This window comes from Protopterus annectens, chromosome 7.part0 (assembly GCF_019279795.1).
Source record: "Protopterus annectens isolate FY-2018-M chromosome 7.part0, PAN1.0, whole genome shotgun sequence".
NCBI classification, from domain to species: Eukaryota; Metazoa; Chordata; order Ceratodontiformes; family Protopteridae; genus Protopterus; species Protopterus annectens.
The window spans coordinates 1,212,819,921-1,212,846,883 of record NC_056739.1 but is presented as its reverse complement, the minus strand read 5'-3'; the positions used below and the strand labels follow the sequence as shown (position 1 = coordinate 1,212,846,883).

The 26,963-nt window shown below is 44.1% G+C and overlaps 1 protein-coding gene across 1 annotated transcript in view; it reads right to left on the bottom strand.

Moving 5' to 3' along the window:
• LOC122806979 overlaps positions 1 to 26,963 on the bottom strand; it is a 388,827-nt gene that overhangs the window by 168,313 nt on the left and 193,551 nt on the right. The window contains exon 7 of the mRNA XM_044077841.1: positions 11,050 to 11,278. Coding sequence (XP_043933776.1) covers positions 11,050 to 11,278 — 229 coding nt within the window. The remainder of the gene's footprint in view (positions 1 to 11,049; positions 11,279 to 26,963) is intronic.

The window sequence follows — 26,963 nt, the reverse complement described above, 5'->3', positions numbered from 1 at the left end:
TAATGTTGAAGTGCATCACAGATCTAGACCGTAGCAAATGTCGAAAATCCAAATCACACATTTGCTCAAATGCCCCCAACATAGGGTGAATGGGTGGATTATAAGTGCTAGGTATATGGAATGGGTTCTGTTGATAATCTTGATCCCTCATTAACAAACATAAGTTTAATTTCCTGACGAACAATTTCAGATCCAAAATTGATCTAGCCACTCAGGCTCTTCTAGATGGAACTGCCGCCACCACCAAGGCATCTTACCGAAACCCCTTTGGTCAGGAACTCTTTCCCCGGGGGAGCAGAAAGGAACTTATTTGGACGTCTGGGCACTGGTTCCACGGAATCAGGGTTCTCCCACACCCTTCGACAAATCAAATCCAGGAGTTTGTCGAAGGGTGGAGACACCCAGGAGGCGAAGGGTTGAGCTCCGAAGGCCTTGAGGAATACCGACTCCTCCTCAGTGGGGGTCTTGGAAGGCCAGTCGCCTCTCTGTCTCAAAATCTCCAGGATGTCGGAGAAAGAGACATCATCGGAGGATGACTTGGGGGACCCCTCTGACTCCTCGAGGTCGGTATCAAGAGGTGAGGGACACGTCCTGGGAGTCTATGTGCTTCCTCTTGCACAACTTCTTTCTGGGGGGCTCCTCAGCCACCAACTCTGAGGGGCCCTCGGAAAGTAGGGGGCATCCCCAGACCTTTGGGCTCCGCCATCCACAAATAGGGGGGGGTGTCAGAGGCTCTAGCTGGGGTGTATGGGGACAGAGTGACCGATCCAGGTGATGTGACTATCTGGCCAGTGCGCTCCTCATGGCCTCGAAGGCAGGTCTCCCCAAATCCGAGGACCGACCTGTCTCTCAGACCACGACAGGAGTCAAGATTCCCTGAGCTGATGCACCGAGAGGGAGACTCGGAACCGACAAGAGTCCCGAGGTATCCCCCTCGGGTCCGACTGAGGAAACCAGAGTACCAAAACCAGAGGACGGAGCCAACATGGTTGGAGCAGACGCTGGCTACGATAGACTCACCTGGGGTATCGGTGCCGACACAAGGACATCACTCACCGCGGGGCACTACGGCTCCGACTACACATGGGTGCTCGGAGGAGGAATCATCGGTACCAGGACAGGGACTGGCTCTGGAGCAGACTGGGTCAGAGCCGAAAACAGTTTTGCTAACACCAGCGACTGCAGGAGCCTCTGGACCACCCTATCCACATCCAAATCAGACAGCCTAGAGGATTTGGAAGAAATAGAAGGGGATCGGGATCTCCTAACCTGGAGACTCATGCCTGACACTGGGTGACCGGCTCCGAATAGGCCCCAATAATATCGGTGCCGAGGTCGACTCCAGTACAACAGATACCTCCTGCAGCCCCGAGGACAATGGAGCTGAGGAGATAGTATCCATAACCGAAATTTTCTCCTGTGGCCCTGAGGACAATGGAGCCGAGGAGGAAGTATCCACTTTTGAAACCTTCTCTGAAGGCTCAGAAGAGGCAGACGGAGCCGGAGATCTTTTCTTGGCCTTAGCAGGCTTAGATTTAACACTAGAAGACGAAGAAGAATCTAAGGCCTCCTCAAAGGCAGGCTTAATCAGGCCCTTCAAAATCAGTTTATTTTTTCTTTCCTGCAGTACCCTAGGGCTAAACACGTGGCAAAAACTGCAGGACTCTTGTAGGTGAATAGCACCCAGACAATAAACACAGATGGAATGGCCATCTGTAATGGACATTTTATAGCCACATCTGGTACACTTCTTAAACCCAGAGGGTTTATGTTCTTTCTGCTCTTTAGACATGCTAACAACTGCACAACACCCAGCCGACAGAGACAACACAAGAGGAAGGCGGGAAAAACCAAGACACACAAACGCCAAGTAAACTCTAAGTTAAACGTTTCTTCGAGGGAAAACTATCCACGACTCAAAAACCAGCACAAAAAAAAACAAGGGGGCAACACTGGAGAGGACTAGGTCCTCTAACTTAAATGGGCCTAGCCCGCAAAACAGTGGGATACCACAAACAAACACAGTCCTCACAAAGCTCACAAGATCTAGTCAAAAAAAGAAAGAGTAGCTATTAAAATAGCTTTTGCAATACAACTGACTACTAAAATACTTAGAAAAGTATTTGAAAAGGGTACTTAGCCACAGCCAAGCGAGACCACATCCTAACTCTATGAGCTGCAAACGAGATCTGGGGCTAGGGCGAGGTGCATCTTGGGATACCGGGTCAGCCCAGCCAATTAGAGACTTCGTGCTAGAAAAATAGTTGGCCAAGTCGGAGCCGATTCTCGGCTCCGAACCCGTGAGTAAAGAATGGAGGCGAGATAGGACCACATAACATCAGGTGTTTTTAAAAATGTTCCCAGATGCTGTAGGCTGGGGCTTCTCCATGCACTGGAGCTCTAAATGCATTGTTTAACTCCCCCACCAGACCTGCCTGATTACTCCAATACCTTAACCCAAATTAGCTCATTCATTCTGTCATAGAAAGTTACTAGGCTACTGGCCCTGAGGCCCTTGTAAGCCTAGCCAAGAGTTTAGCCCATGTATAGACAAATCAGCACCTGATGCCCCTGTCCAGCAGGGACACAAGTGGAATCCCAGGAATGTATTTTGTATTTCCCATGCAGTTATCCAAGTTGCGCTTAAAAACTGGTAAAGAGTTATTTTGCTCGACATGGAGAGTGAGTACACTCCACAGATGGGGGAGTCTCTGGGACACAAATCTGTCCTTCCAACAAGTCCTATTGATGTCAGGGACCAGGTTGGGGCCTTGTGTGTGGGGTACACAAGTGTAGCTTGACATGCAGCAGTCCCACCAAGGCGGGGTCCACCTTGTATGCCAGACAGAGGTCACTTCTGAGGAATCTGTATGAAACAGAGTAGAGAGACAGGGCTTTTTAGCATGTGTATGGTAGTTATGGCCTACAGAAAGAGTCAAACAATACATTCATTCCAGCATAGGGTGTGTAATCAGCTCATTTGATCTCCCAATGGCACCACTCAGCTGAAAGTCAGTAGGCCAACTAACAGGGCCAGTGGAGCAGTCAACCCCCCAAGGCTGCTCCATGAGCTACAGCCTTACAGAATGTGTGTCCACATACGCTATGGGCTATGTACAGGTGCACACTGACAAGACATGTTCACTGGCTTGTGCCCCATTGGTGCAACACCAAGCTCTCTCGCTAGGTGTCACCACACGGCAAGCCATAGCTGCTTCCCCTCCTCAAGGATAGACAAATTGGAAGCAGTTGCTCATGTTCATCCTACTCTGCCAGCTCCTAAAGGCAGCAAGCCTCTTGTCAAACCTGTGTCACTTGTGTCATAGTCCAGGCTTTATCCATCTGTGCCATGCAGGTGGCTAACAGAAGATCCAAGTACCTTTTGTTTCTCAGACAGCAATTCATTACTGAACTTCAAGTATTTCAAAATTAGTCCAAAACTTTCCTTAAAGGACACATCTGTCCAAGGGAAGCTGAAAACAGAGCGTCTTCATCAGTAGAAACTCCTCTTTAACAACCTCTGAGGTGCACACCATTTCCAGGAAGTGCCATTTTATTTGCTGGATGGTGGGGCGACGATTGAAATGGAGAGTTGTCCATGGGTAGTAGGTGATGCGTGTACTGTTTACTGTTTACCAATACTGATTTATTTAGCAAAGTTTATGCAGTCAATGAGAAATATGCCTAAAGATGGAATCTGTTCTCCAAGGATAAAGGATCACCAGGCCATGTTGGTTTTATAGCTATATTTTACAAAGCAATGTTAAAATAATAGCTTTCCCTTGTGCTTCCTGCTCCTCAAAAAAAAAACAAAATGGTAAGGAACAAAGAATGAGACTGAGCTGTAACAGCTGGTGCCAATTCTCATCCCCTGTAGATATATGGAGACTGGTGTTTGGTTGAGATACAGCTGCATACATCAACAAGGACTGGCTGTGCTTCAACAGCTATCTCAGTGACTGTCCTTGACAGGGTTTTGAAAGCCTTCAGACCTTTGCAGGACAAAAGGGGTCACTCTGGTGTCATACTATCTGCCACAAAATTCTTTACACACTATTGTATTTTTTTTTCATCTTTTGTACTTTTGTCCTGGCAGAAAGTTCCTCGACTGGGAGAAGTAAGGATATCCATGGCTCGGTACGAAAAGCTTCTTGCACTGAAGATGGATAGGGAGGTACCAGGCAGAACAGAAAGGAAGGGTTTTCATATTACTTTAAACAATATGCTCAAAGGAGGAAACTAGTGGCTTTTCCCTAGACAAAATAAACATCTATAAGCAATCTGTAACAGTGAGGAAAAAGTGAAAACCGCAGCCACCACAGGTTTTGCTGGCGGCTCGCACCAGCCTGTGTCAGGAAATATATCAGCACACGTGACCTCTGCAGGTGGAAGGGTCTTCTGAGAGAGACTCGCTTTATCAGTTTCCATGGCTCTGACCTATTTGTTCACTGTTCAGATTATTTGACTGCTACAGATTATTCCTCCATCAGCAGTTGATAAGCTTAAGGTGCTACTGGCAAGGTTATCTGCCCTGATAAAGTTGAGAGACACTCCTGCATAAAGTACAGTTGTGTACACTTACCATAAATGTAGATGTTAGAGTGTATTCACTGTTGCAGTCATTACATTTGGGTAATCTGCTGGAAGGTTGCCCTCAGTTGGCCTGAATTCCAAAGTCTTGGGTCCTGCATCAGTTGCCGTCTCCTCTTCCATGACGTCAGGTCATCAGGAGTATAAAACAAGCAGCCGATGCCATTTTCTTTAGTTTTTCTTGCCCCCAATGTCAGGTGCCCCCAAAAATGTAGCAAAAATATATATATAAAAACTATATATACATGCATCAATACAAACTTTACCTTCATCTACAAGCAAATACACCACATAGGTTATAGAAGATAGAGAAGGAAAGAAACTCCAGAATGAAAGGGTGATGGCGGGTGAGTAACCTGGACAGCAACAGTGTATACACTCGAACATCTACATTTATGGTAAGTGTACATGACTGTACTATGTTCTTCATGTTTCATTGTTGCAGTCATTACATTTGGGTAGAATCTGAAAGCTATGGATGGGAGGCTGGAGCTAAAAAGCATTAGGTGGGCTATAAGGCCCTGCAGAACTGCAGTGGCAAAACCAGCCCTGGACTTAGAGTAGAGAGGCAAATGATAATGCTTTGTAAAGGTGTGAACAGAACTCCAAGTAGCAGCCTCTAGAATGTCTTTGGTTGGTACTCCTCTGAGAAAGGCTGCTGAAGTAGCTGCAGCTCTGGTGGAATGAGACCTAATGCCCTTGGGCACAAGTTTGCCATGGTGTAAGTAGCAGAAACAAATGCAGTGGCTTATCCACTTTGAAATAGTCTGCTTTGAAATAGCCTTTCCTTCTGATCCTGCAGCATATGCCATTAGTAATTGCTCTGTTTTTCTTAGAGCTTTAGTCCTGCTCAAGTAGAATCTTAGCTGCCTGTGTACGTCCCAAGGAATGCAGAATTCTCTCCCCCTTGTTCTGCGGATTTGGATAAAAGGTTGGCAGATGAATAGTTTCGGTAAGGGCCACACTGGAAACCACCTTAGGCATAAATGAAGGATTTGTCCTCAGAGACACCCTGTCTGGGTAAAATATGATAAAAAGGCTCCACAGCCATGAGGGCCTGTAGCTCTGAGACTCTTCTAGCTGAAGTAATTGCTAGTAGCAGAGCGGTTTTCCATGATAAGAACTTTATATCAGCAGTAGCACATGGTTCAAATGGAGGTAGGGTGAGCTTTTTCAACACATAATTGAGGTCCCATGCAGGTATCGGTGATCTTTTAGGAGGCCTTAAATTTTTGGCTCCTCTAAGATACTGCTTTAGTAAAGGATGAGAAAAGATTGGTGGCTCTGTATTGTAATGAGCCAAAATGGCAGAGGCATGGATTTTAATTGATAAGAAAGATAGGCCTTTGTCAAGCATCTCAGTCAAGTATTGCAATATCTGAGGAATATTTGGTTTTGCTATATCAGTTCCTTGTGCTCGATTCCAAGCACATAATCTCTTCCATTTATCAGCATAAGATTTTCTAGTACTAGGCCTTCTGGCTTCCAAAATGACTACGGAGAGGTGTTGTTTGTATAACTACATGATCAGCCATGCTGCCAGGTTCAGTGTCTTGAGTTGATTGTGCAGGATCAGATTGTTTTGCTGGGACAGTAGTTGAGGTCTTTGAGGTAAGGTCCAAGCTGGGTATTGAGACAAGTTCCTTAGGATTGGGTACCAGTATTGGTGGGGCCAGTCCGGGGTAATTAGCATCATCTTTGGTTTCTCTTGTCTAACTTTTAGTAGGACCCTGGGAAGAAGTGGCAGAGGAGGAAAGGCGTAAACTGATAGGTTTTTCCAACTGAAGGATAGGGCATCCACTTTCCATGCTTGTCTGTGATAAGTCCTTGTGCAGAATCTTTTCAACTGATAATTTTGAGGAGAGGCAAATAGATCTATGTCCGGGCTCCCCCATTTCTTTATCATGCTGAAGACTTGTGGATCTAGTTTCCACTCGTGAGGGTCCATAAGGCTTCTGCTTAAATAGCCTGCCAGAGTATTTTGATTTCCTGGCAGGAATTGAGCTTGAAGATGTATTTGGTAAGTCAAAGCTGTGTCCCACAGTGCAATGGCTAATCTGCAAAGGGGGTACGAGTGCGTGCCCCCCTGCTTGTTTATATACCACATGACCGTGGTGTTGTCTGTCTTTATCAGTAGTTGTCCTGGATGAAGTAAGTCCTTGAAGGCTGTTAGGGCATTTTGAACAGCTAGCTTCTCTTTTTGCTTGAACTGTAGATGCATTTGTTTTGGGGTCCATATGCCCTGAATGCATCTTCCCACCATGTGGGCCCCCCAGGCATAATCTGATGCGTCTGTTAAGGTTTGGTTGGAAGGGGGTAGATTGAAGGCCCATCCCATGTTTTGGTGAAATGCCTTTGCCCACCATAGAAACTCCGGTTGTAAGCAGGGAATGAGAGGAATCATTGTTTCCAGACTGTGACAATGTTGACTCCATAAACTTTTTAGGTACCATTGAAGTTTCCTCATATGCAGTCTTGCATATGGAATCAGTAGGATGCAGGATGCCATGAAGCCCAAAGCCTGCAGACTTTGTCTTGCAGATAACTGGGTTTTTGTTGCCATCAGTTTGAAGTAAGCAGTCAGTTGCTTTTGTTTGTCTGGCGTGAGGTAAGCCATCTGGGCAACTGTGTTTAAGCTTGCACCCAGGAATGTTATCTTTTGAGAGGGTACCAGTTGTGATTTCTTTTCGTTTATTGTGTACCCTAGGCATGTTAGAAGCCTTTTCACAAATGCCAGGTGCTGAAGAAGAATGTCCTTGTTCTCTGCTTGAATGAGACAGTCGTCCAAGTAAGGATATATTTGTATACTTGTCTGCAAAAAGCAATTACTGGTGCCAGGCACTTTGTAAAGACCTTGGGCGCAGTAGATAAGCCAAAGGGCAGTGCAGAGAATTGGTAATGCATTAAGCCAGCCTTGAATCTGAGGTATCTTCTGCACAATTGCCTTATTGGGACATGCAGGTATGCCTCTTTTAGGTCTAACGTCACCAGCCAAGCATTCTTGCCCAGCATGGGCAGTAGCTGCTGCAAAGTCAGCATTTTGAATTTTGGAATGTCCAGGTATGTGTTCAAATCTATAAAGCCAGTATTGGCCGCCAGGCCTTATCCTTTCTGGGTACCAAGAACAGTCGAGTAAAAACCTTGTCCCTTTTTCCTGTTCTGGTACTGGATGAATGGCCCTCATATCCATGAGGGATGTAACCTGATTCTGTGCCTCTGCCAATTGATTTTTTGGCAGATCCGGCCAACCGTTTGCCATTGGCAGAGTATGGAAATGGAATCTGTATCCCTGTGATACTATGTTTAGCACCCACTTGTCCACAGTTAACTTCCAATTTTGAGCAAAAAGTGCTAATTTTCCCCCTAAGGGTGCTGCCAAAAGGTAAGTGCTTAGTGAAGGCAGAGGGAAGTCATTGGGACTGTTTTCTGTAGGTTTGCGCTTTATCTCCTCCAGACTTGGAGGTAGAAGCGCTCCATTGCTTTGACCTGTAAGAATATTGTGCCTGGTATCTGGAACCCTTAGGGCATCTGGACTTTCCCCTTTGAGCTCTGTCTGACACAGGAAAGGACCAATTTTTTGTATGCCAGTGTCTACTGAATCTTGGTGTTTGCACTTGTAAGAAGTCTTTTACAGTTTGCATAGACTTAGCTTTGTCTTCCATTTTCTTTAAAACCTCTTCTGCCTTAATACCAAACAGAGTATCATGCTGTAAAAGGTGCATCCAGTAATTTAGCTTTAACACGATCAGGCAAATTTTGCTCTTTTAGCCAGGCATGCCTCCTAATCACAGATCCAGTAACTGCGGTCCTGCAGGAGGCCTCTAAGGAATCAAAACCACATTGCAAAGTATGCTTTCCAACCTGTTCAGCTGCATGCAATAATTCATCCAATTCTTTATTTTCTGTACATTCAGAAATCAACATAATTTTCTGTTTCAGCAATCCCATAACATGTTGTTGATACTTGAGCATATGAAATTGGCAGTTTAAGGTCCTAATTGCCAAGGTTGCAGATGTATAAACCTTTTTTCCCCCATCTATCCAGTGCCCTTGAATCTCTGTCAGAGGGGGTAGGATTTTTTGCCATTGAGGCCTTAACTCCCTTTGGACCCTGTGAAATAGTTTCAGGATCAGCAGCAGGGATTCTAAATAAAAATGTGTGTGAGTCAGGGACCCTGTAATATCTGTCAGGGCTGCTCGGAGCTGGAGGTACAGAGTCAGGGTTAAGCTTGACTCTGAAAACACATCATCCACAATATCTAAAACAGGGGGTATGGCTAAAGGCCTGTGCTGAGGGAGAAGGAAATCCCGGACCCTCTTTTTTGATTCTGAGAAATCTTGACTCTCCCAGTGAAAATGCTCCCTCAAAGTATGCAAAGTTTCTCCAAATGAATAATCCTCAGGAGGTGATGCAGATGGTAGAGACTCCTCTGCATCAGAATCCTGATAGGGAGGTATAGATAAATTCATAATCAGAAGAGGAATCAGAAGAAATAGAAACCTGATCTGAAGATTCATAATCAGGGTCTTGCCTAAGCCTCTTATCAGGAGGGGGATAGGAACCCCTGATCAAGGTAATAAGGTCTTCAGCCATTTTGATCATCTGTTTTTTAGGCATAGCAGCCTGTGCACATGGCTCATGCATCATTTTTAGTTTTAGAAGTTGCTTTTGTCTTTGGTTTTGCAGCTGTCGTTGGCTTGATATAAAAATGTCAAGGCCTGAATGCACCCCCAGAAGCCGGTGCCTGCTCAGCGGCTCCAGACCCATCAGAGGGAGATAAATCCGTGGGTCCAATACTTTGAGTATCTTGCAGCATGCCGGACTCCACATGGGTCTTGGTAGGGGCCTGTGACTCTAAAGTAGCGGGTATCAGGGGCTGTGAAAGCGCCCGAGTACCAGCGAACCAGCGACTGGCTTAGGAGAAGCTTCGTCGTCAGTTTTGGACCTCGACTGTCTGTCTCTGTCCTTTTCTTTGCGTTTTTTATGTACTCTGGTAGTCAGATTGCTATCCGATGACATTTCTGGGTAGTTAAATCTGTTTCCAAAATACTTTGAGGCAAAAATATACAGACGCTTAATAGTGTGTTGGTTAAATCTAGCGCAAAACTGACAGCCAGGCACGCTGTGATCAGGGCCTAGGCAAGGAATACAGTATAAATGGAAATCCTTATGAGGTATTTGCTTCCCATACGTAATAAAATTATTAACTTTTTCTGATATCGGTTTTGGAGCAAGAAAAAAGTTTCCCCAACGGGGTACTTAGCTTTAGTGAAGACTTTGGTTCTGAAACTCTAACTCGAATATTTCAGGAGTCGGCCGACTGGCACTTGTGAAATGCTTCTGCTTCGGGCACCGTGCGACAAGAAAGACTAAAGAAAATGGTGTTGGCTGCTTGTTTTATACCCCTGACGACCTGACGTCATGGAAGAGGAGACCGCAACCGACGCAGGACCCAAGACTTTGGAATTCAGGCAGACTGAGGGCAACCTGCCAGCAGATTACCCGAATGTAATGACTGCAACAGTGACATCCAAAGTTTTTAACCATTTGCAGGGATACCAAAGTTTTTAACCATTTGCAGGGATACCAAAGTTTTTAACCATTTGCAGGGATACCATACATGATTAAGACATGGCAAATAGGAAACTGATGACTCCGAGAAGAAGTCTTTTGGAATACTATTTTACAGATGGGCATTGCACCAAAATCAAAGTAGGTCACTTACACCTAGAACAAGTCTTTCAGGAATCACGCTGGACTTGGAGGAGAAAGCCACTTACATTGAGAGCAAGTCATTTGGAATCAGACCCACAATTGTCTGCAGAAATTAATTTTATTTACAGAGAGCATGCTTTCAGGTTGAACTCAGTACTTTTTTCAGTCATTTTATACAGACATTAAAATAATGTTCAAAGAAAATCATCTGCATTAGTCACAAACAGATGACAATGAATAACTATTTAGAATGGCCTGCCATAATTTCTATCACATTCTCTTCAATCTCAGACAGGATTAAATAGCTGACTGTATGTATTCTACCACCTTTCAGACTATGCTGCCACCTAGTGGTTTTGTTAAATACAATTCTGACATTTTCAGTACTTTTCCTTCAATGGTGAGCATATGAGCATGTGCATGACCATGGGCAAAGTGACACAGGCCACCTTGTTTATGTAGTGTCCCAGTTTTCAGTGAGCATTTGCAAAAAATAGCAATTTCCAGAATCTACCCTTGAATGAACAATGAAACACTGTACATAAACCACTTCTAACAAGTGTGCACAGTGCATGCAGTGAGATTTAGTGCTGTTACCAGTAGGTACAGCAGAATAACTCATTGCTTTATACTGCACAACAGTCCAGTCTAAACACTGACACTATCACAGAAAACTGAAGTTCTCCTGCCTCCCATGTTATAGTTTAATTACACAAAAAAGTTAAGTGTTAAAATTATTTTACCTGTATTGGTTCTTCACTGGAGCAGTTCAAGCAGCCTACTATGAAGTAACTGTCCTTTAAGACAAGGTCTACAGGAGAAACACCTTGCAAATCAAGATAGCCCACAACAGCAGAATACTGATGAAGCATGCTGGGCCGAAACATTGCACTAATGTGAGCATTGCACTTTTCACACTGTGCAGCGTATGTATGTCTCTTACTCATTGTTAGATCAGCAGCAATCTTGCACCTTTGAAAAACAAAGCATAAAGACAAATGTTAAAACTCTACTAGCAGATATACTCTGCAGATTTCAAGTCTAATGATAAGCAAGATACTAATTAATTTCTAGGTATATGTGCCCATACTAATATGTACAATTATAAGCATAAACATGCTACTAAGGTTTACTCCAGTCTAAGCCATTTAACTCATTTTAGTGTGCAGCTCAAACATTACAAAAAGTACTTTTGTCTACCACTTATATTATTTTACCACTGCATTTTTGTAATCAATATGCTTTATTAAGTTTTACAATGACTAAAGAAAAACTAAATAAAAAATTATGGACTAGAGTCAGACAAGAGGTACTACAATCAAAAGAAAGACTGACTGTCCTCGAGTCAGATGCTTTTGAGATGAGAAAATAAGATGCAATGTTAATCAGGTCCTAATAATTCAGCTTCAGCAGTGCATAACAGCGTGACAAGCAAATGCCACATCCCCCTGAAACCTAAACACCCCATTTGTTGACCCCCAAACCCTGTAGTCACAATAAAAACAGTCAGTTGCTGTAAATATTATGTAGTACAACTAATGCAGAAGCTGGCCATTTTATCTTGTTAAAGGATAGATACACAATTACATGCTCAGTTGCTCTCGCCATTCATCAGATTTAGAGGTAGCGGATTGTTCTACTATCTCAGCAGTAACAAGAAATCAAATAAAAGTCATTATAATGACTGCATCTTTAACATCCATGATGATGCCATGATGAAAGATGCCCAAATGCAAAACAATTTCTTGAGAGTCAAATATTCAGACATTATTCACACTTTGCTCCTGAAAGTGTTACTTTCCACATTTGTTGTACTTATTGCATTACCATAACATATGACCATGTTCTGCTCCCAGAAATGCACATTCTGGACAGCAGCTACTGGCTTCAAAATTTATTTTGTTCAAAAACTGGCCTTATCTGCAAGGCCATGGAGCGTATTATCATGGAACTTATAAACAAAGACATTAGCAACCTTCAAACACTGGACCCCACCCAGTTTGGGTTCGTGAAGGGCCGATCTTGTCTCCTGAACCTGACTGACTTCTTCAAATCAGTCTCCAGAACCATGGACAAGGGTAAGGTGGTCCACACAGCCTATCTAGACCTTGCCAAGGCCTTTGACACCATTCCCCACTCTGGAATCATAGATAAACTTACTAAACTGGGCATTAATCCCTACGTCACCCAATGGGTTGCTAACTGGCTTACTGAAAGAACCCACACTGTAAAAGTAGCCGACTCCAAATCCAGCTCCAGACAAGTGACAAGTGGAGTACCTCAGGGTTCAGTCTTGGGACCGCTCTTGTTTGGCATCTACTTCTCTGAAGTTCAGGCCAACACTAAGGGACTCTGGCTAACAAAGTTTGCAGATGACTGCAAACTGGGAGCCATTATTGAATCCCCAAATGATGTGGATACTCTATGAAAGGGCCTTACAGAAACAGATGCTTGGTGCCAGAGCCATGGGCTCAAGCTCAATGCCAAGAAATGTATAGTTATCCCCCTTTGGGAAAAAACATGTATCCGTAAATTACCATATAGGTGGCAGTACACTAAACACCGAAAGCGTGATGAGACTTAGGGACACAGGTGGACCAGTGGTCTCACCTTCGATAACCACATCGCCACAACAGTCAGGAAATCCTTCTATGTGGCACACCTCATCACTAAGGGCTTTTCATCCAGAAAAAAGGAGGTCATTGTCCCACTGTACTCATCCCTCATTAGACCCATTATAGAATACAACGCCCCGTTTGGTATGTACCTCTCAAGACATCTGCAACAACTGGAAAGGCCGCAGAAATACCTCACTAAAAGAATCACAGGCCTAAAGCAGATGCCCTATGCTGACCCCCTTAAAAAACTCCAGCTATACTCTGTCGCATATCGTCTACGCAGAGACTATCTCTGCTTAACATACAAGGCCATGTCAAACCCAGAGCTGTTGGACATGCTACACTTAAAGAAATCCCAATCACTCAGAGCAACACGCTCCAGGGATCTAAACCTTGTCATCACAATAAACAAAACATGCTGGAGGGATAGGTTCCTGACCCAGAGACTCTCCAGACTCTGGAATAGATTGTCCATACATGTCAAGCAGAGTGCCTCTCTGGCCCTCTTCAAAAGGAACCTTGATGATTGGATGGGAGAAAGGAAATTCACCCTGGGGATCATGTCAGTTGCCCTGCTAGACAGGAGTCCAGGGAAGTAAATATAGTGTGGGAAGAAATAGCCAGGGAATTGTTATGGCTAGGCTTGTATAGGCCCTAGGGCTGATAGCCTAGTACCAACCTATGAACCTGTGAACCTAAATGTAGCAGTAAAACAGAAGCTGTATCTTACTTAGCTTCACAGATTTTAAATGAGTAGCAGCTGCCTTGAGAGGACTGACTGACATTCTCCAAGAATATCAGGCCAATAACAGACCAGTAAATACATTTGTCCAACTTTTGCTGGTGAGCTTTGTGATGAACTGCATCAGAGAAACCCCTAAGACTTTAAACCAATATACATTTTAATTTGCCATACATCTACTTTCTTCACTTGGCAATTTAACTTTTGACATAACCAGATATTACAGCCTGTTTCAGTTGGTACATACATAAAAAGTGCCCTTCAACCTAAATAGGAAATCTGTTCAGCCTGGTCCAATAACTTGTCATCAGCTAATAGTGCACATATTGTTATGCCAGTGTAACTTGGAAACAAAGTGATTCAAAGAGCATTAACAAAATACGGGTTGTTAAACAAATAGCTACTGTGTTTCAACTTCTGTAGCAAAGACCAAGAGACAAAACATTAGCTGAAATTCTGACACTTTTTTTCTAGTCAGATGGTAGATGGTAGCTGGTATCATACGAGATGAAAAAATAACAGCATATGCTCTAAGGTTATGCTGAGGTAAATCTGACTTTTTAACTTTTGACTAGGAGCATAAGAACATTTTTTAGCATACAAAGCAGGTAAGACAGCATCTACACTGTGCCTAAATAGAAAACGTTTAAGTTGGGAGAACAAATGCCACCAGCTGGGTGACTTAACTCAATAGGGAGGGTTTAGGACAGCTATTTTTTTTCCGATAAACTGGCAAACTGTGGTGAACATACAAGAAAACAGCCATCTATTAATTAGGATAGGGAATGTGCATAGTAAGTGGAGTACAATAATTTTCAAAAATGTTAATCCTACTCATTGACAGTAAAATATCTAACTCTCAAACTGCTTTAGTTCTAACATAATTACATTTTAAACAATATTATTATTAATAACATTACAAGTTTAGACTCAGACACACTAATATTTAAGACCTAATAGAGTTCCAGTCGATTCCAAGATGTGAAGTGAACATAGTTGCAGCTCTGGGAGTGATTGATAAATGGATACGTAGAGTAGTAGAAAGTAAGACAGGAGATGAGCAGTTCGGATTCGGATCAGGATGCAGCACAACTGACCCAATGTTTGCAGGCAAACAGATCATTGAGAAGAAGCTAGAGAAGAGGAGAGAGTCTGAAGAGGGCTGCTTTGGGCAGTACTGCAGTGGTTTGAAGTCCCAGAAACACTGGCAGAATTAGTGCAGGCTATGTATAAGGGCCCAATGACTCAAGTACGAACAATGTTCTGTCTTATAGAGGGGTTCCCAGTGGGAATGGGTGTGCACCAGGGTTCAGGTCTGAGCCCACTGCTGTTCATACTGGTGATGGACTGCATTAGCAAACAAGTCAGAGGGGACAGATCAACAGAGTTGCTGTATGCAGACGATTTGGCATTATAGGCAGACTCTGAGCAAGCAAAAACTTCAGCAAAGAATGGGGGAATGGAATGCAAAACTGAAGGCACATGGGATGTCACTAAGTACAGATAAGACAGTGGTAATGGCAGCAAATTGAAGAAATCAGAAGAAGCTGGGAATTGAGACAGAAGGGAAGATAGTGGAACAGGTTAATAGCTTCAAGTATCCGAGAGGGTTGGTTGAGGAGAAGGGAAGTCTGAATGAAGAAGTCAAAGTTAAAATCAGAGGGGCTGCAGCCAAATGGCATAGTGTATTGGGTGCTGTGTATGACAGAACACCAAAGAAGCTGAAAAGTAAAGTGCACAAAATAGTGGTGTGAACAGTACTACTGTATGGTACAGAAACCTGGGCAAAAAAGGCAGAGCAGATGAGAAAGTTAGAGATGATGGAAATGAACTGCCTGGGAAGAGTGGTAGGACATGCACTGTGGAACAGACGAGGAAATGAGGGCATAAGAGCAGAGGCCAAAGTAGCTCCAATTGCAGAAAAGGTCAAAGAGAACAGATTATGGTGGTTCACGCACAATGCAGAAAAGCAGAAGATAATCGTGTGAAGATTTGGGACAGACAGGAAGAAGGTAAGAAGAAACAAGGCATCCAGCAAAGAGGTGAATGGACTGCGAGAGAGATCATTTGTGACAGTCAGGCAAGAGTGTTGAAGAAGGCAGGAGTGTGGCATTGAATTTTGAGAGATGGCAACAGTTAACACGACACCCTGACCCCATGAAGAAAAAGGAGGATGATGATAAATTATGGCAGGTGGGTGCGGCCCCTGAGGCAGCGAGTAATTCAAACATTTGTTACAGGTACGTTGGACTTGTGCAACTGTACTTTGTTCACCGTTCTCACTGCCTCAGAGGAATTTTGGGTTGATCCCAAAGCCTACCCTACATGGGAGGTGGAAAGATAAAGATCTAGCAGCCCCTAGTGAATGGTCCTAGCAAAGCCTGTTCTGGATCTTGAAAAGGAATCCATTTGTAGTGCTTTGTGAAGGGACAATCACAGGACTAGGTTGCTTCTGGAGTCCACCCCTTTCCAATATACCATCAGAGAGGAGAAGGTCCTAGTCCTGGAAGCCTTAACTTTGCCTGGAAGACATTCACCATGGAGAGAGTAACAGAAACAATATCAAAGGACAACCATCATGCAAATAGTTTGTTTGGAGACAGACTGACCTTTCTCAGCTCATGTAACGGAGACAAACAACTGTTCTGCATTCCTAAAGGGCTTTGTTCTGTCAAGGTAATCCCAGAGTTGACTGAGTAAATCCAAAGTATGCAGAATCTTTTCTTCCCTTTTTTTTTTGCATCAGGATAGAACACTGGGATAGTGATGGCTTGATTTGAGGTAAATTCAGAAACAACTTTAGGTATGCTTGACAGATTTGTGTGCAACACCACCATGTCCTTGTGAAAAAGGAGACACGGTTGGCCCACCATGAGAACATGCAGCTCAGAGACTCATCTTGCAGATGTCAGAGCAGTGAATAAAACAGTCTTCCAAGTAATGAACCATAAATCAGCCCAAGGGGCAAGTTCAAAAGGAGGCAAGGTCAATTTACTTACTCAGCAACTCAGTTTATTTAGTCAGGTTACATTTACTCGGTTCTCATTAGGCCAATCATTGAATACGCTGCCATCTCTGACATGTATATGTCCAGTCACGTGCAACAACTGGGACACCCACAAAGATGCCTTACTAAAAGAATACAAAGCCTAAACAACATGCTCTACATGGACCGACCGTCATACTTTGTGTACTACAGACTGCTAAGAGGTGAGCTTTTTCTGACATACAAGGCATCCTCTGACCCAATACTGATGGATTTACTGGACATGAGCAAGTCAAATGGCATCAGCAAGTCAAATGGCATCAGAAATACTCAATCTATGATCTAAACCTCTTCTGCAACATCAACAGAATGGCTTAGAGGGACAGGTATACCTCACAGTGAATACCACTCCTCTAGAACAGACTCTCCATCCACATAAAAAAAAAGTTCATCCCTGTCCACTTCAAGCACAACTCGGTTCTATGGATGTGAAACAGAATTTATTCCAGGACTACCCCTTGTACTATCAATCAGCAGCAGCAGCAGCCTCCTTTTTTCCCATTTTTTCTACATGGGATCGGGGTGTCGTGTTAACTGTTGCCAACTCTCTCAATTCAGTGCCACAGTCCTGCCGTCAACACTCATGCCAGACTGTCGCAGATCTTCTTTCACACAATCCATCCACCTCTTTGCTGGACAGCCTCACTTCCTCTTACCTTCTTCCTGTCTGTCCCAAATCTTCCTCACCAGATTGTCTTCTGCTTTTCTACACATGTGGCCAAACTACTGTAATCTGTTCTCTTTGATCTTTTCTGCAATTGGAACTACTTTGGCTTCTGCTCTTATGTCCTCATTTCTTCGCCTGTCCCACATTGTGCATCCTACCACCTTTCTCAGGCACTTCATTTCCATCACCTCTAGCTTCTTCAACTGTTCTCCCTTTACTGCCCAGGTTTCTGTACTATACGGTAGTACTGATCGCACCACTGTCTTGTACACCTTCCTTTTCAGCTTCTTTGGCATTCTTCTGTCATAAGCTACACCTGATACTCTATTGTCAGTTGGCTGCAGCCCCTCTGATTCTAGTTTTGACTTCTTCATTCAGACTACCCTTCTCCTCAACTACCCCTCTCTGACACTTGAAGCCGTTTACCTATTCTACCATCTTCCCTTCTATCTCTATTCTCAGCTTCTTCTGATTTCCCCAATCTGCTGCCATTATCACCATCTTATCTGTGCTTAGTTTCATCCCATGTGCCTTCAGATTTGCATTCCATTCTGCTATCCTTTGCTGAAGTTCTAGTTCAGAGTCTGCCTGTACTGCCACATCATCTGCATACAGCAGCTTTGTTGATCCCTCCCCTCCAACCTGTTTGCTAATGTAGTCCATCATCAATATGAACAGCAATGGGCTCAGAGCTGAATCCTGATGTACACCCACTCCCACTGGGAAACCCTCTGTGAGGCCAAACACTGTTTGTACTCGAGTCATTGGGTCCTTGTACATAGCCTGTACTAATTCTACCAATGTTTCTGGGACTTCAAACCACCGCAGTACTGCCCAGATCAGCTTTCTTGAGATACTGTCATACGCTTTCTCCAGGTCTAGGAATGCCCAGTTGAACTCTCTCATCTCTAGCTTCTTCTCAAGTATCTGTCTCAATGCAAACATTGAGTCAATTGGACTGCATCCTGATGATCTGAATCCAAACTGCTCATCTCCCATCTCACATTCTACTACTCTGCGTATTGTATCCATTTATCAGTCACCCTGTCCAGAAGTTTCATGCAATGTGATAGGAGTTTGATGCCTCTGTACTGCCCACAGTTGTGGATGCTCCCTTTGTTCTTGTACACTGGCACAAGTATGCTTTTTTTTCCAGTCATCTGGGATATGTCTTTCTCGCCACACTGCTATTAGTACCTTCAAAAGCCATTTCTCCCCTATCTCACCCAGCGTCTTTATCATGTCTGCTGTGACCTCATCTGAGCCTGCTGCTTTCACCGACTTTATCTTAGTTAGTGCTGTTCCTACTACTTCTAGGGTGGGCTCCTCCTCTTCTCTCATCGTAGGCGGTTTCTGGGGCAGTACAGCTTCTGTGGGGTTTTCTTCATTCAGAAGCTGCTGAAAATACTCCTTCCATCTGCCTTTGATGCCCTCTGGACTGGTGAGCAGGTTGTTGCTGGCATCCCTAATGAAGGGTGTCTGACTATCTTCTTTATCTTTCTGTCTTTGCCTTGCAACCTGATATAGTTTCTTTGTGCCCCTTACGAGTCACTTTTCAGAAGGTGTTACAGTGCCTCTAATGCCCTAGTCTTTGCTATTGCAACTTCTTTCTTAGATTCGTTAGCCAACCAGTAGTCCTTTCTAGCCTGGTCAGTCTTTTCTGTCTCCCACTTCTTTCTACACTCCCCCTTTCTTTTGAGGACTTCTGCATTCCACCACCAGCTTTCCTTATGTACCTTATTTCCATATCTGGCTTGGCCACATATCTTTTCTGTAGTCATAACACATGCTGTTTTTAGGAGCTGCCATTCTTCTTCAACTCCACCTATTTCCTCCTCTTCTTGGGGTGCTAGAGCCTGGAGTAATTCCTTGAACTACTGTACTTTCACAACAGTCAGCTTCCTGGTCTTCACCCTGGTCTCTGTTGACCTTATAGCCTTCTCTGACCACTGCTCACAGATGATTGTGGCAACTAGTGGTTTATGCTGTGGGCCAGCTGTTTTACTGGGGATGACTTTGCAATCATGAATTCTACCCCAGTGCCTTTTCCTTACTAGGAGGAAGTCTACCAGAGTTGCATGTTGACTACTCTTGTATGTGATCTTATGACTTTGCTGCATTGCCTTTCCAGCTCGTCTCCTGGATACATATGTCCAGCCTCCACCATATCATGTCATCCACTTCCAAGCTGTGTCCTTGTCAGTGAACCTACATTAAGCATAGCAATTCTCAGTTCATGTTTGGCAGGTTGGTTGGTTTTACATCCAGCTTTCGCTCAACAGAGCGATCCCAGGTAACCCTGGCTGGGCAACTAGACACCAGCCAGCCAGTAGCTTATTGACCTAGGGCTGCTGGGCTTTATGGCAGGCACACACTGGCCAACAGGGGCACATATACCCCTCCCACCATTAGCAAGGGTCCATGGGATGGGTCAGAGTAGGACAGGTCCTCAACCCGCTTATCACCGGTAACCACCCATGCTATATTTTACACTGTCGAGTGGCTAACCCTGCCACGGCGAGCAGTCGGTGATCCATGTTCTCCTATCTTGAGGACACTCTGCACCACAGTAGATGCCCAAAGTGGCTGGTCTGTACAACTCTTCCCCCTACAGGGCACCATGTAGAGTCTGTTCTGCTGCCCGCAGCGCCATTCATTGGTGAGTTTGAGATGGAAACACTCAGCATGTTTTTCAGACATGGGAGACACCCCAGAGAGACACAGGAAGAACATGCAAACTCCAAACAGGCACTGGTCAGAGGTCAGGGTCGAACCTTGTGCCTTCTGCACGGGAGGCGAAGACGTTAACCACTAAGCCATCCGGTCTCTCTAACCCCTGTACTTCTAATGGACAAAGGCAGCTCCTAAATGCTTTCTTCCATGCATGGGTGCCCTCAAATTATCTATAGTATGATCCCAGTTATTCTCATTAGGGGTAATATGTAATTATCAACCATGGAATGGGTATGGTCAAATGCTAACCAAATGGGATAGGTTAATCTGAGCATAAAAAAGTAACACAGGCTAGGCTTAAAATGGACAGCAATGGCATCTGGCCTAGTACTTACCTATGAACCTATGAATTTTCCAAGAACAAAGCTGAATTCCCAAGGAGGAGGGATTTGTTTCTGAGGGGGCTTACATGCAACACTCCTTTCATAAACTGTTTAACCACAAAAAGAGGTGAAACACTGTGATCCATGGGCAGACAAAATGAGATGGCTACAAGATGCACTTTGATGGTATTAGTTTGTCATATGCTTCTATCTCTAAATAGCTAATACAAATATTTCAAAACAAAGGTAAAACTCTTTTAGATTGTTTGGTAACTGGTTAGGCACCACATAGAAAATCTCTGTCACTTGTAAACAACATTTTCTAGTTGTAGGTTTTCTTGCCGCCTTAAAAACCTGCTAAAAATCCTCATGGAACAATTAGGACCTTAGATGAAATGATGAAATGGTGCCCAAGGCGAAAAGGCTCCAATGGTGGCCCCCACCCCAAACAACCCATCTTGGTTTATTCATTCAATATGTCCTGTCTAAGCAAGACTGCACTCTGATAACTGTGGAGGAAACAAATGTTATTAAGCCATGAGAGCTCTAGATACTCTGAGGTGCATTTTAAAGTTTTTTTAAGCAATGATTTTCATCCAGTGATTGTCTGAACAAAAACCACGATCAAATAAAGAAATTTAGTTTTACTCTAACTTTTTTTCCTGCATCTTTTCACATTGTAACTAAGGCTATAGTGTAATACCTATAGTAGAAATAAAATACAGTTGTATTCCACTTACTATAATTTCAGACTTTCGAGTAGGTCAATGTTGCAGTAGTGACTCTTGGGTTTTCCTATCATGCAGAAGCCCACAACTGACTCTCGACATCATCTCTAGCCAATCAATGTCTGAAGACTGACATATGGATGTCAAGGTATAAATAAGGGAGTCATTGGCCTCCTCTTAGGTCTTTCTAAGCATTGAACAAGCAGTCTGATGCCTGAGGATGGCACAGCTTCCCCAGCTGTCTGAATTTAAGTGAGAAGGTAGAAAATACATAGGAGGCACAGATGGGAGGATGGAGACAAGAAGACCATCTGCAAAAAACACTCCTTTATCCCTTGCACCTAGCAAGGGAGAGACAAGTGGTCAGCAGACAGAGGGATTAGAGGGTGAAGTATGTACTGCAACACTGATCTACTTGAACATCTAAAATAATGGCATGTTTGACACAACTGTACTATAATCTTCACTGACAATGTTGCAGTACTGATTCTTGGAAGGACTCCCAAAGCTAAAGATTGGGTGGTTAGTCATCTGGACGACCTTACAAAACAAGATTTTGCAGGATGGCAGTAGCTGTAGCCCTGGCGACACTGTCTAGGTTATAGTGTTTTGTAAAGGTATGCATGGAGTTCCATGCAGCTGCCTCTAGGATGGCCTGGGTGGAGACTCCTTTGAGGAAAGCATTGGCAGTCACCCCCATGTCTGGAAGAGTGGGCTTTAATATGTCTAGGTACATGGTATGAGTAACAACATAATGCAGTTATCCATTTTGAACTGCCTTGTTTGGAGACTCTGTGAAAGCCTCCAGCACCTGTTCTGCTCTATTAGGTGTTTACCTGATCTGCCTGTGCACATCCAGTGACTAGAGGACTTGCTGCACCCTGTTCTGTGGTACCCTGTTATGTGGATTTAGGTCGAAGACTGATAGGTGGATAGCTTGGTTGAAAAGCAAGTCTTGACACCATCTTAGACATAAAGGATTTTTTTTTATATACACAAGAGGGCTTTTTTTGTTACATAAGAGGGCTTGTAGCTCAGAAACTCTACTAACTGATGGAACAGCTATAAGAAAAGTGATCTTCCAGGTGAACATCTTACAGAGGCAGTGGCAATAGTCCATGGGGGGGGGGCAAAGTTAGTATTCCTAACACATGAATTAGATCCTAAGCTGGAACAGGGTTCCTTTGGGTGGTCTCAAGTGAATCAGCCCTGTTAGGAAAAAGTTTCATGTTGGGGTGTGAGAAGGTAGGTGATGCACTGTGCAGGCTGGTTGATATTGCAGATGCATGTACCTTAATAATGAAATAAGAAATCCCTAGTCCAAAGAGGCTTGACAGGTACTGCAAGACAGAGTTGATGTCTGTCGGAGAAGGGTTAGTGTTACTGCTGTGACACCAAGCAAAATCTTTTACATTTTGCCAGGTACAATTTCCCAGTACTGGGCTTTCTTGCTTCCCTTAGTATGGGAAGCAAGTTCTGGAGATAGGATGCAGTCCTTGGTGTCAAAACCCAATCCTTCAGGCAGTTAACTTGAGGGTGGGCTAGGTGGGTGTAGAAGACAGATGCCTTGACTTGTCTGAGAAAACCTACTTCTTGTGGAAGGATATGGAATCTTCTCTCAGAGTGTCAGAAGGAGGGAGAAAGTACAGTTGTGTACACTTACCATAAATGTAGATGTTAGAGTGTATTCACTGTTGCAGTGATCACATTTGGGTTATCTGCCTGCAGGTAGCCCTCAGTCAGCCTGAATACCAGAGTCTTCAGACTTCTGCGTCTGATGCTGTCGCTTCTTCCATGACATCAGGTCATCATGGATATAAAACATGCAGCCGACACCATTACATCAGTTTTTCTTGCCCCAGATGTCAGGTGCCCCCACAACAGGAAGCAATTATATGGTATGGAACACCCCCAGCAAAAAACAAATACACATGATATAGTATATGCCAAACAAAGAGGAAAGGTAAAAGTCAAGAGAAGTCAGGGGGCTGGAGGGAGGGTAACCAGGACTGCAACAGTGAATACACTTGAACATCTACATTTATGGTAAGTATACACAACTATACTATATTCTTAGTGTTTCACTGTTGCAGTCATCACATTTGGGTTGATTCCCAAAGCTAAGGAAGGGTGGAGGTAGTTAAAGAGCATTAGGGCTATCAATATGGCCCTATAAGAGTGTTGTGGCAAATCCAGCTCTGGATTTAGAAAAGATAGGCAGATGGTAATGCTTGGTGAAAGTATGTACAGAGCTCCAGGTTGCAGCTTCCAGGATGTCCCTGGTACGGACTCTTCTGAGAAATGCAGTAGAGGTAGATGCAGCCCTGGTGGAGTGTGTTCTTATCCCCTGTGGGGTAAGTTTTCTGTGGTGTTTGTAGCAGAAATGGATGCAATGTGCTATCTATTTGGAAATGGTTTGCTTTGAAATGGCCTTCCCTCTCTGCCCCTGCAGCAAAGCTAACTAGCAGCTGGTCGGATTTTCTGAGAGGCTTTGTCCTGTCCAAATAGAATCTAAGCTGTCTATGTATGTCCAGCAAATGCAGTATCCTTTCCCCTTTATTCTGAGGATTAGGGAAAAAAGTAGGCAAATGAATGGAATGGTTTAGAGCCACACTAGAAATCACCTTGGGCATAAAGGATGGATTAGTCCTGAGGGAAACCCTATCCACATGGAAGATAGTGAAGGGTTCCACTGCCATTAGGGCCTGCAGTTCAGACACTCTTCTTGCTGAAGTGATGGCTAGAAGTAAAGCTGTTTTCCAAGAAAGGAATTTCAACTCTGCTGTAGCAGCTGGTTCAAAGGAGGGAAGAGTGAGTTTTTCCAATACAAAGTTAAGGTCCCAGGCTGGAGTGGGAGCTCTCCTGGTGGGTCTTAAATTTTTGGCCCCTCTAAGGAATTGTTTTAGCAGGGGATGAGAGAAGAGGGGTGGTTCAGTATTATAATGTGCTGATATGGCAGAGGCATGAATCTTAATTGAAGAGAAAGATAGGCTCTTGTGAAGCATTTCTGTTAAATAATCTAGAATAGGAGGTAAGCTGGGCACCACTGTGCCCATCTCTGGAGCCTAGCTCCAGGAACAGTATCTTTTCCACTTTTCTGAATAGGAATTTCTAGTACTAGGCCTCCTTGCCTCAAGAATGACATCCAGCACCTGCTTACTTAGGGTTGCTGGAGTTGAGCTCAGAGAATTAGCCAGGCTGCAAGGTTGAGGGTTTGAAGCTGACGGTGCAGAATCTGGTCCGCCTGCTGGGACAGAAGGGAAGGGGTCTGAGGCAGGTGCCAAGGTTGTAGCACTGTCAGACTGCGCAAAAGGGGATACCAGTGCTGGCATGGCCAGTCTGGTGCAATCAGTATTGTCTTTGGCTTGCCCTGTTTGATCTTTAGTAGAACCTTCAAGAGGAGAGGCAGAGGGGGAAAGCCATAAACTGAGAGGCTTTCCCAGGAAAAGGACAGGGCATCCACTTTCCATGCTGGACTGTGGGAAATTCTGGTGCATTATTTGTTCAATTAGTAGTTCTGAGGGGAGGCAAACAGGTCCATCTCTGGTGGCAACCCTAGAGGCAAACAGGTCTACCTCTGGTGTCCCCCACTCAAGAGCTTGAATATTTTGGGTTCCAGTTTCCATTTGTGTGGGTCCATGAGATTTCTGCTTAAATCGTCTGCAAGTGAATTTAGTTTGCCTAGCAGGAACGGAGCTTGTAGGTTCACCTGGTAGCTCAAGGCTGTGTTCCACAGAGCCATGGCTAGTCTGCAGAGTGGGTAGGAATGGGTTCGCCCCTGCTTGTTTATGTACCACATAACTGTGTTTATGTACCACATAACTGTGGTGTTATCTGGCTTTACCAATACTTGTCCTGGAAGAATAAGGTCTTTGAAGGCTGTCAGAGCATTTTGTAATTTTGTACAGCTAACATTTCTTTCTGATTGATATGCAGGTGCATCTGTTTTGGGTTCCATTTGCCCTGAATGCACTGTCCTGCCATGTGAGCCCCTCATGCATAGTCTGATGCGTCTGCTGTTAGGGTTTGGGTGGCAGGGAGTAGAGTGAAAGTGAGTCCCTTGTTGTGGTAGCAGGCCTCTGCCCACCAAAGGAACTCTGCCCTTAGACAAGGAATGATAGGAATCTTTGTTTCCAGGTCCTGAGAATGTTGACACCATAGACTTTTTAGATACCACTGAAGTTTCCTCATATGCAGTCTTGCATATGGAATTAACAGAATGCAAGAGGCCATGAATCCCAGGGCTTGCAGGATTTTCCTTGCAGATAGCTGTTTTTTTTGTGGCCAGTAGTTTGAGGTAGGTTGTCAAACGAACTTGTTTCTCTGGCGTGAGGAATGCCATCTGGGAAGTTGTGTTCAAGCTTGCTCCCTGTTGGCAGGGTAATAGGTGTGATTTCTTCTCGTTGATGGTGTACCCCAGAGAAGTTAGAAGTCTCTTTACAAATGCCAGGTGTTGTAATAGCAAGTCCTGACTCTTTGCCTGAATCAGGCAATTGTCTGAGTATGGGTAAATCTGAACATTTCTCTGCCTGCAAAATGCAATGGCTGGAGCTAGGCACTTTGTGAATACCCTGGGTGCAGTAGATAAGCCAAAGGGAAGTGCAGAGAACTGATAGTGCATGTAGCCTGCCCTGAAGCGTAGGTATTTTCTGCAGGATTCCCTTATTGGGATGTGCAGGTAAGCTTCTTTTAAGTCTAAAGTTGCCAGCCAGGCATCCTTGGCTAGCATAGGAAGAAACTGTTGAAGAGTTAGGCATTTTGAATTTTGGAACCACCAGAAAGGTGTTGAGAATAGACAGGTCCAGGATAGGACGCCAAGAGTTCTTTTTTATGGGAGCCAGGAACAGTCTTGAATAAAAACCTTGTCCCCTTTGTTCTGCTGGGAGAGGTTGAATGGTCCTGATACTGAGGAGAGAGAAAACTTGTTTTGGGGCCTCTGCCCACTGGTTTTGGGGGGGGGGTCATCTGGCCATCCACTTGGGGTTGGAAGTGAGTGGAAGTGGATCTGTATCATAAGGAAACTATGTTTAAAACCCATTTGTCCTAGGTAATGAGTTCCCAGTTTTTTGCATGCAGGGTGAGCTTTCCTCCTAAGGGAGAAAGTAGTTGAGCAGGGCTTGGAAGAGTTAAAGATAAGTCATTGTGCCATTTTTCCATGGGGGGGAGGTGGCTTGCTACTCCCTGCTTTGGAAGTGTGCCCTCCCCCCACTGCTTAGATCTGTGCATAGCCTGAGACTGAAGTCTTGGTGGTCTGCTGCTCCTGGGTTTGGACTGAGAAGGCCTGGAAAGGATCAGTTCTTTGAAGGTATGTCTACTGAATCTAGGTGGCTGTACTTGTAAGAAATCTTTAACAGTTTGCATAGATTTAGCTTTTTCCTCCATCCTTTTGAGGACTTCTGCTTTGTTGCCAAAAAGACACTCTTGGTTTAAGGGTGTATCCAGTAATTTAGCTTTAACATGATCTGGCAAGTTTGTTCCTTAAGCCAAGCATGCCTTCTAAGTACAGACGTAGTAACAGCAGCCCTGCAAGATGCTTCTAAAGCATCACAACCACATTGCAAAGTATGTTTACCTACTTTGTCAGAAGAATGCATTAACTCTTGTAAATCTTTGTGTTCAGCACAGTCAGGAATCAATGTCATTTTCTGTTTAATTAATCCCATAATATGCTGCTGATACTTTAACATATGAAACTGGAAATTTAAAGCCCTAAAGTCCAAAGTAGCCGAAGTATATACCTTCTTACCCCATTCTGTGTAAAGCTCTAGAATCCATATCGGAAGGGGTAGGATTTTGGCAG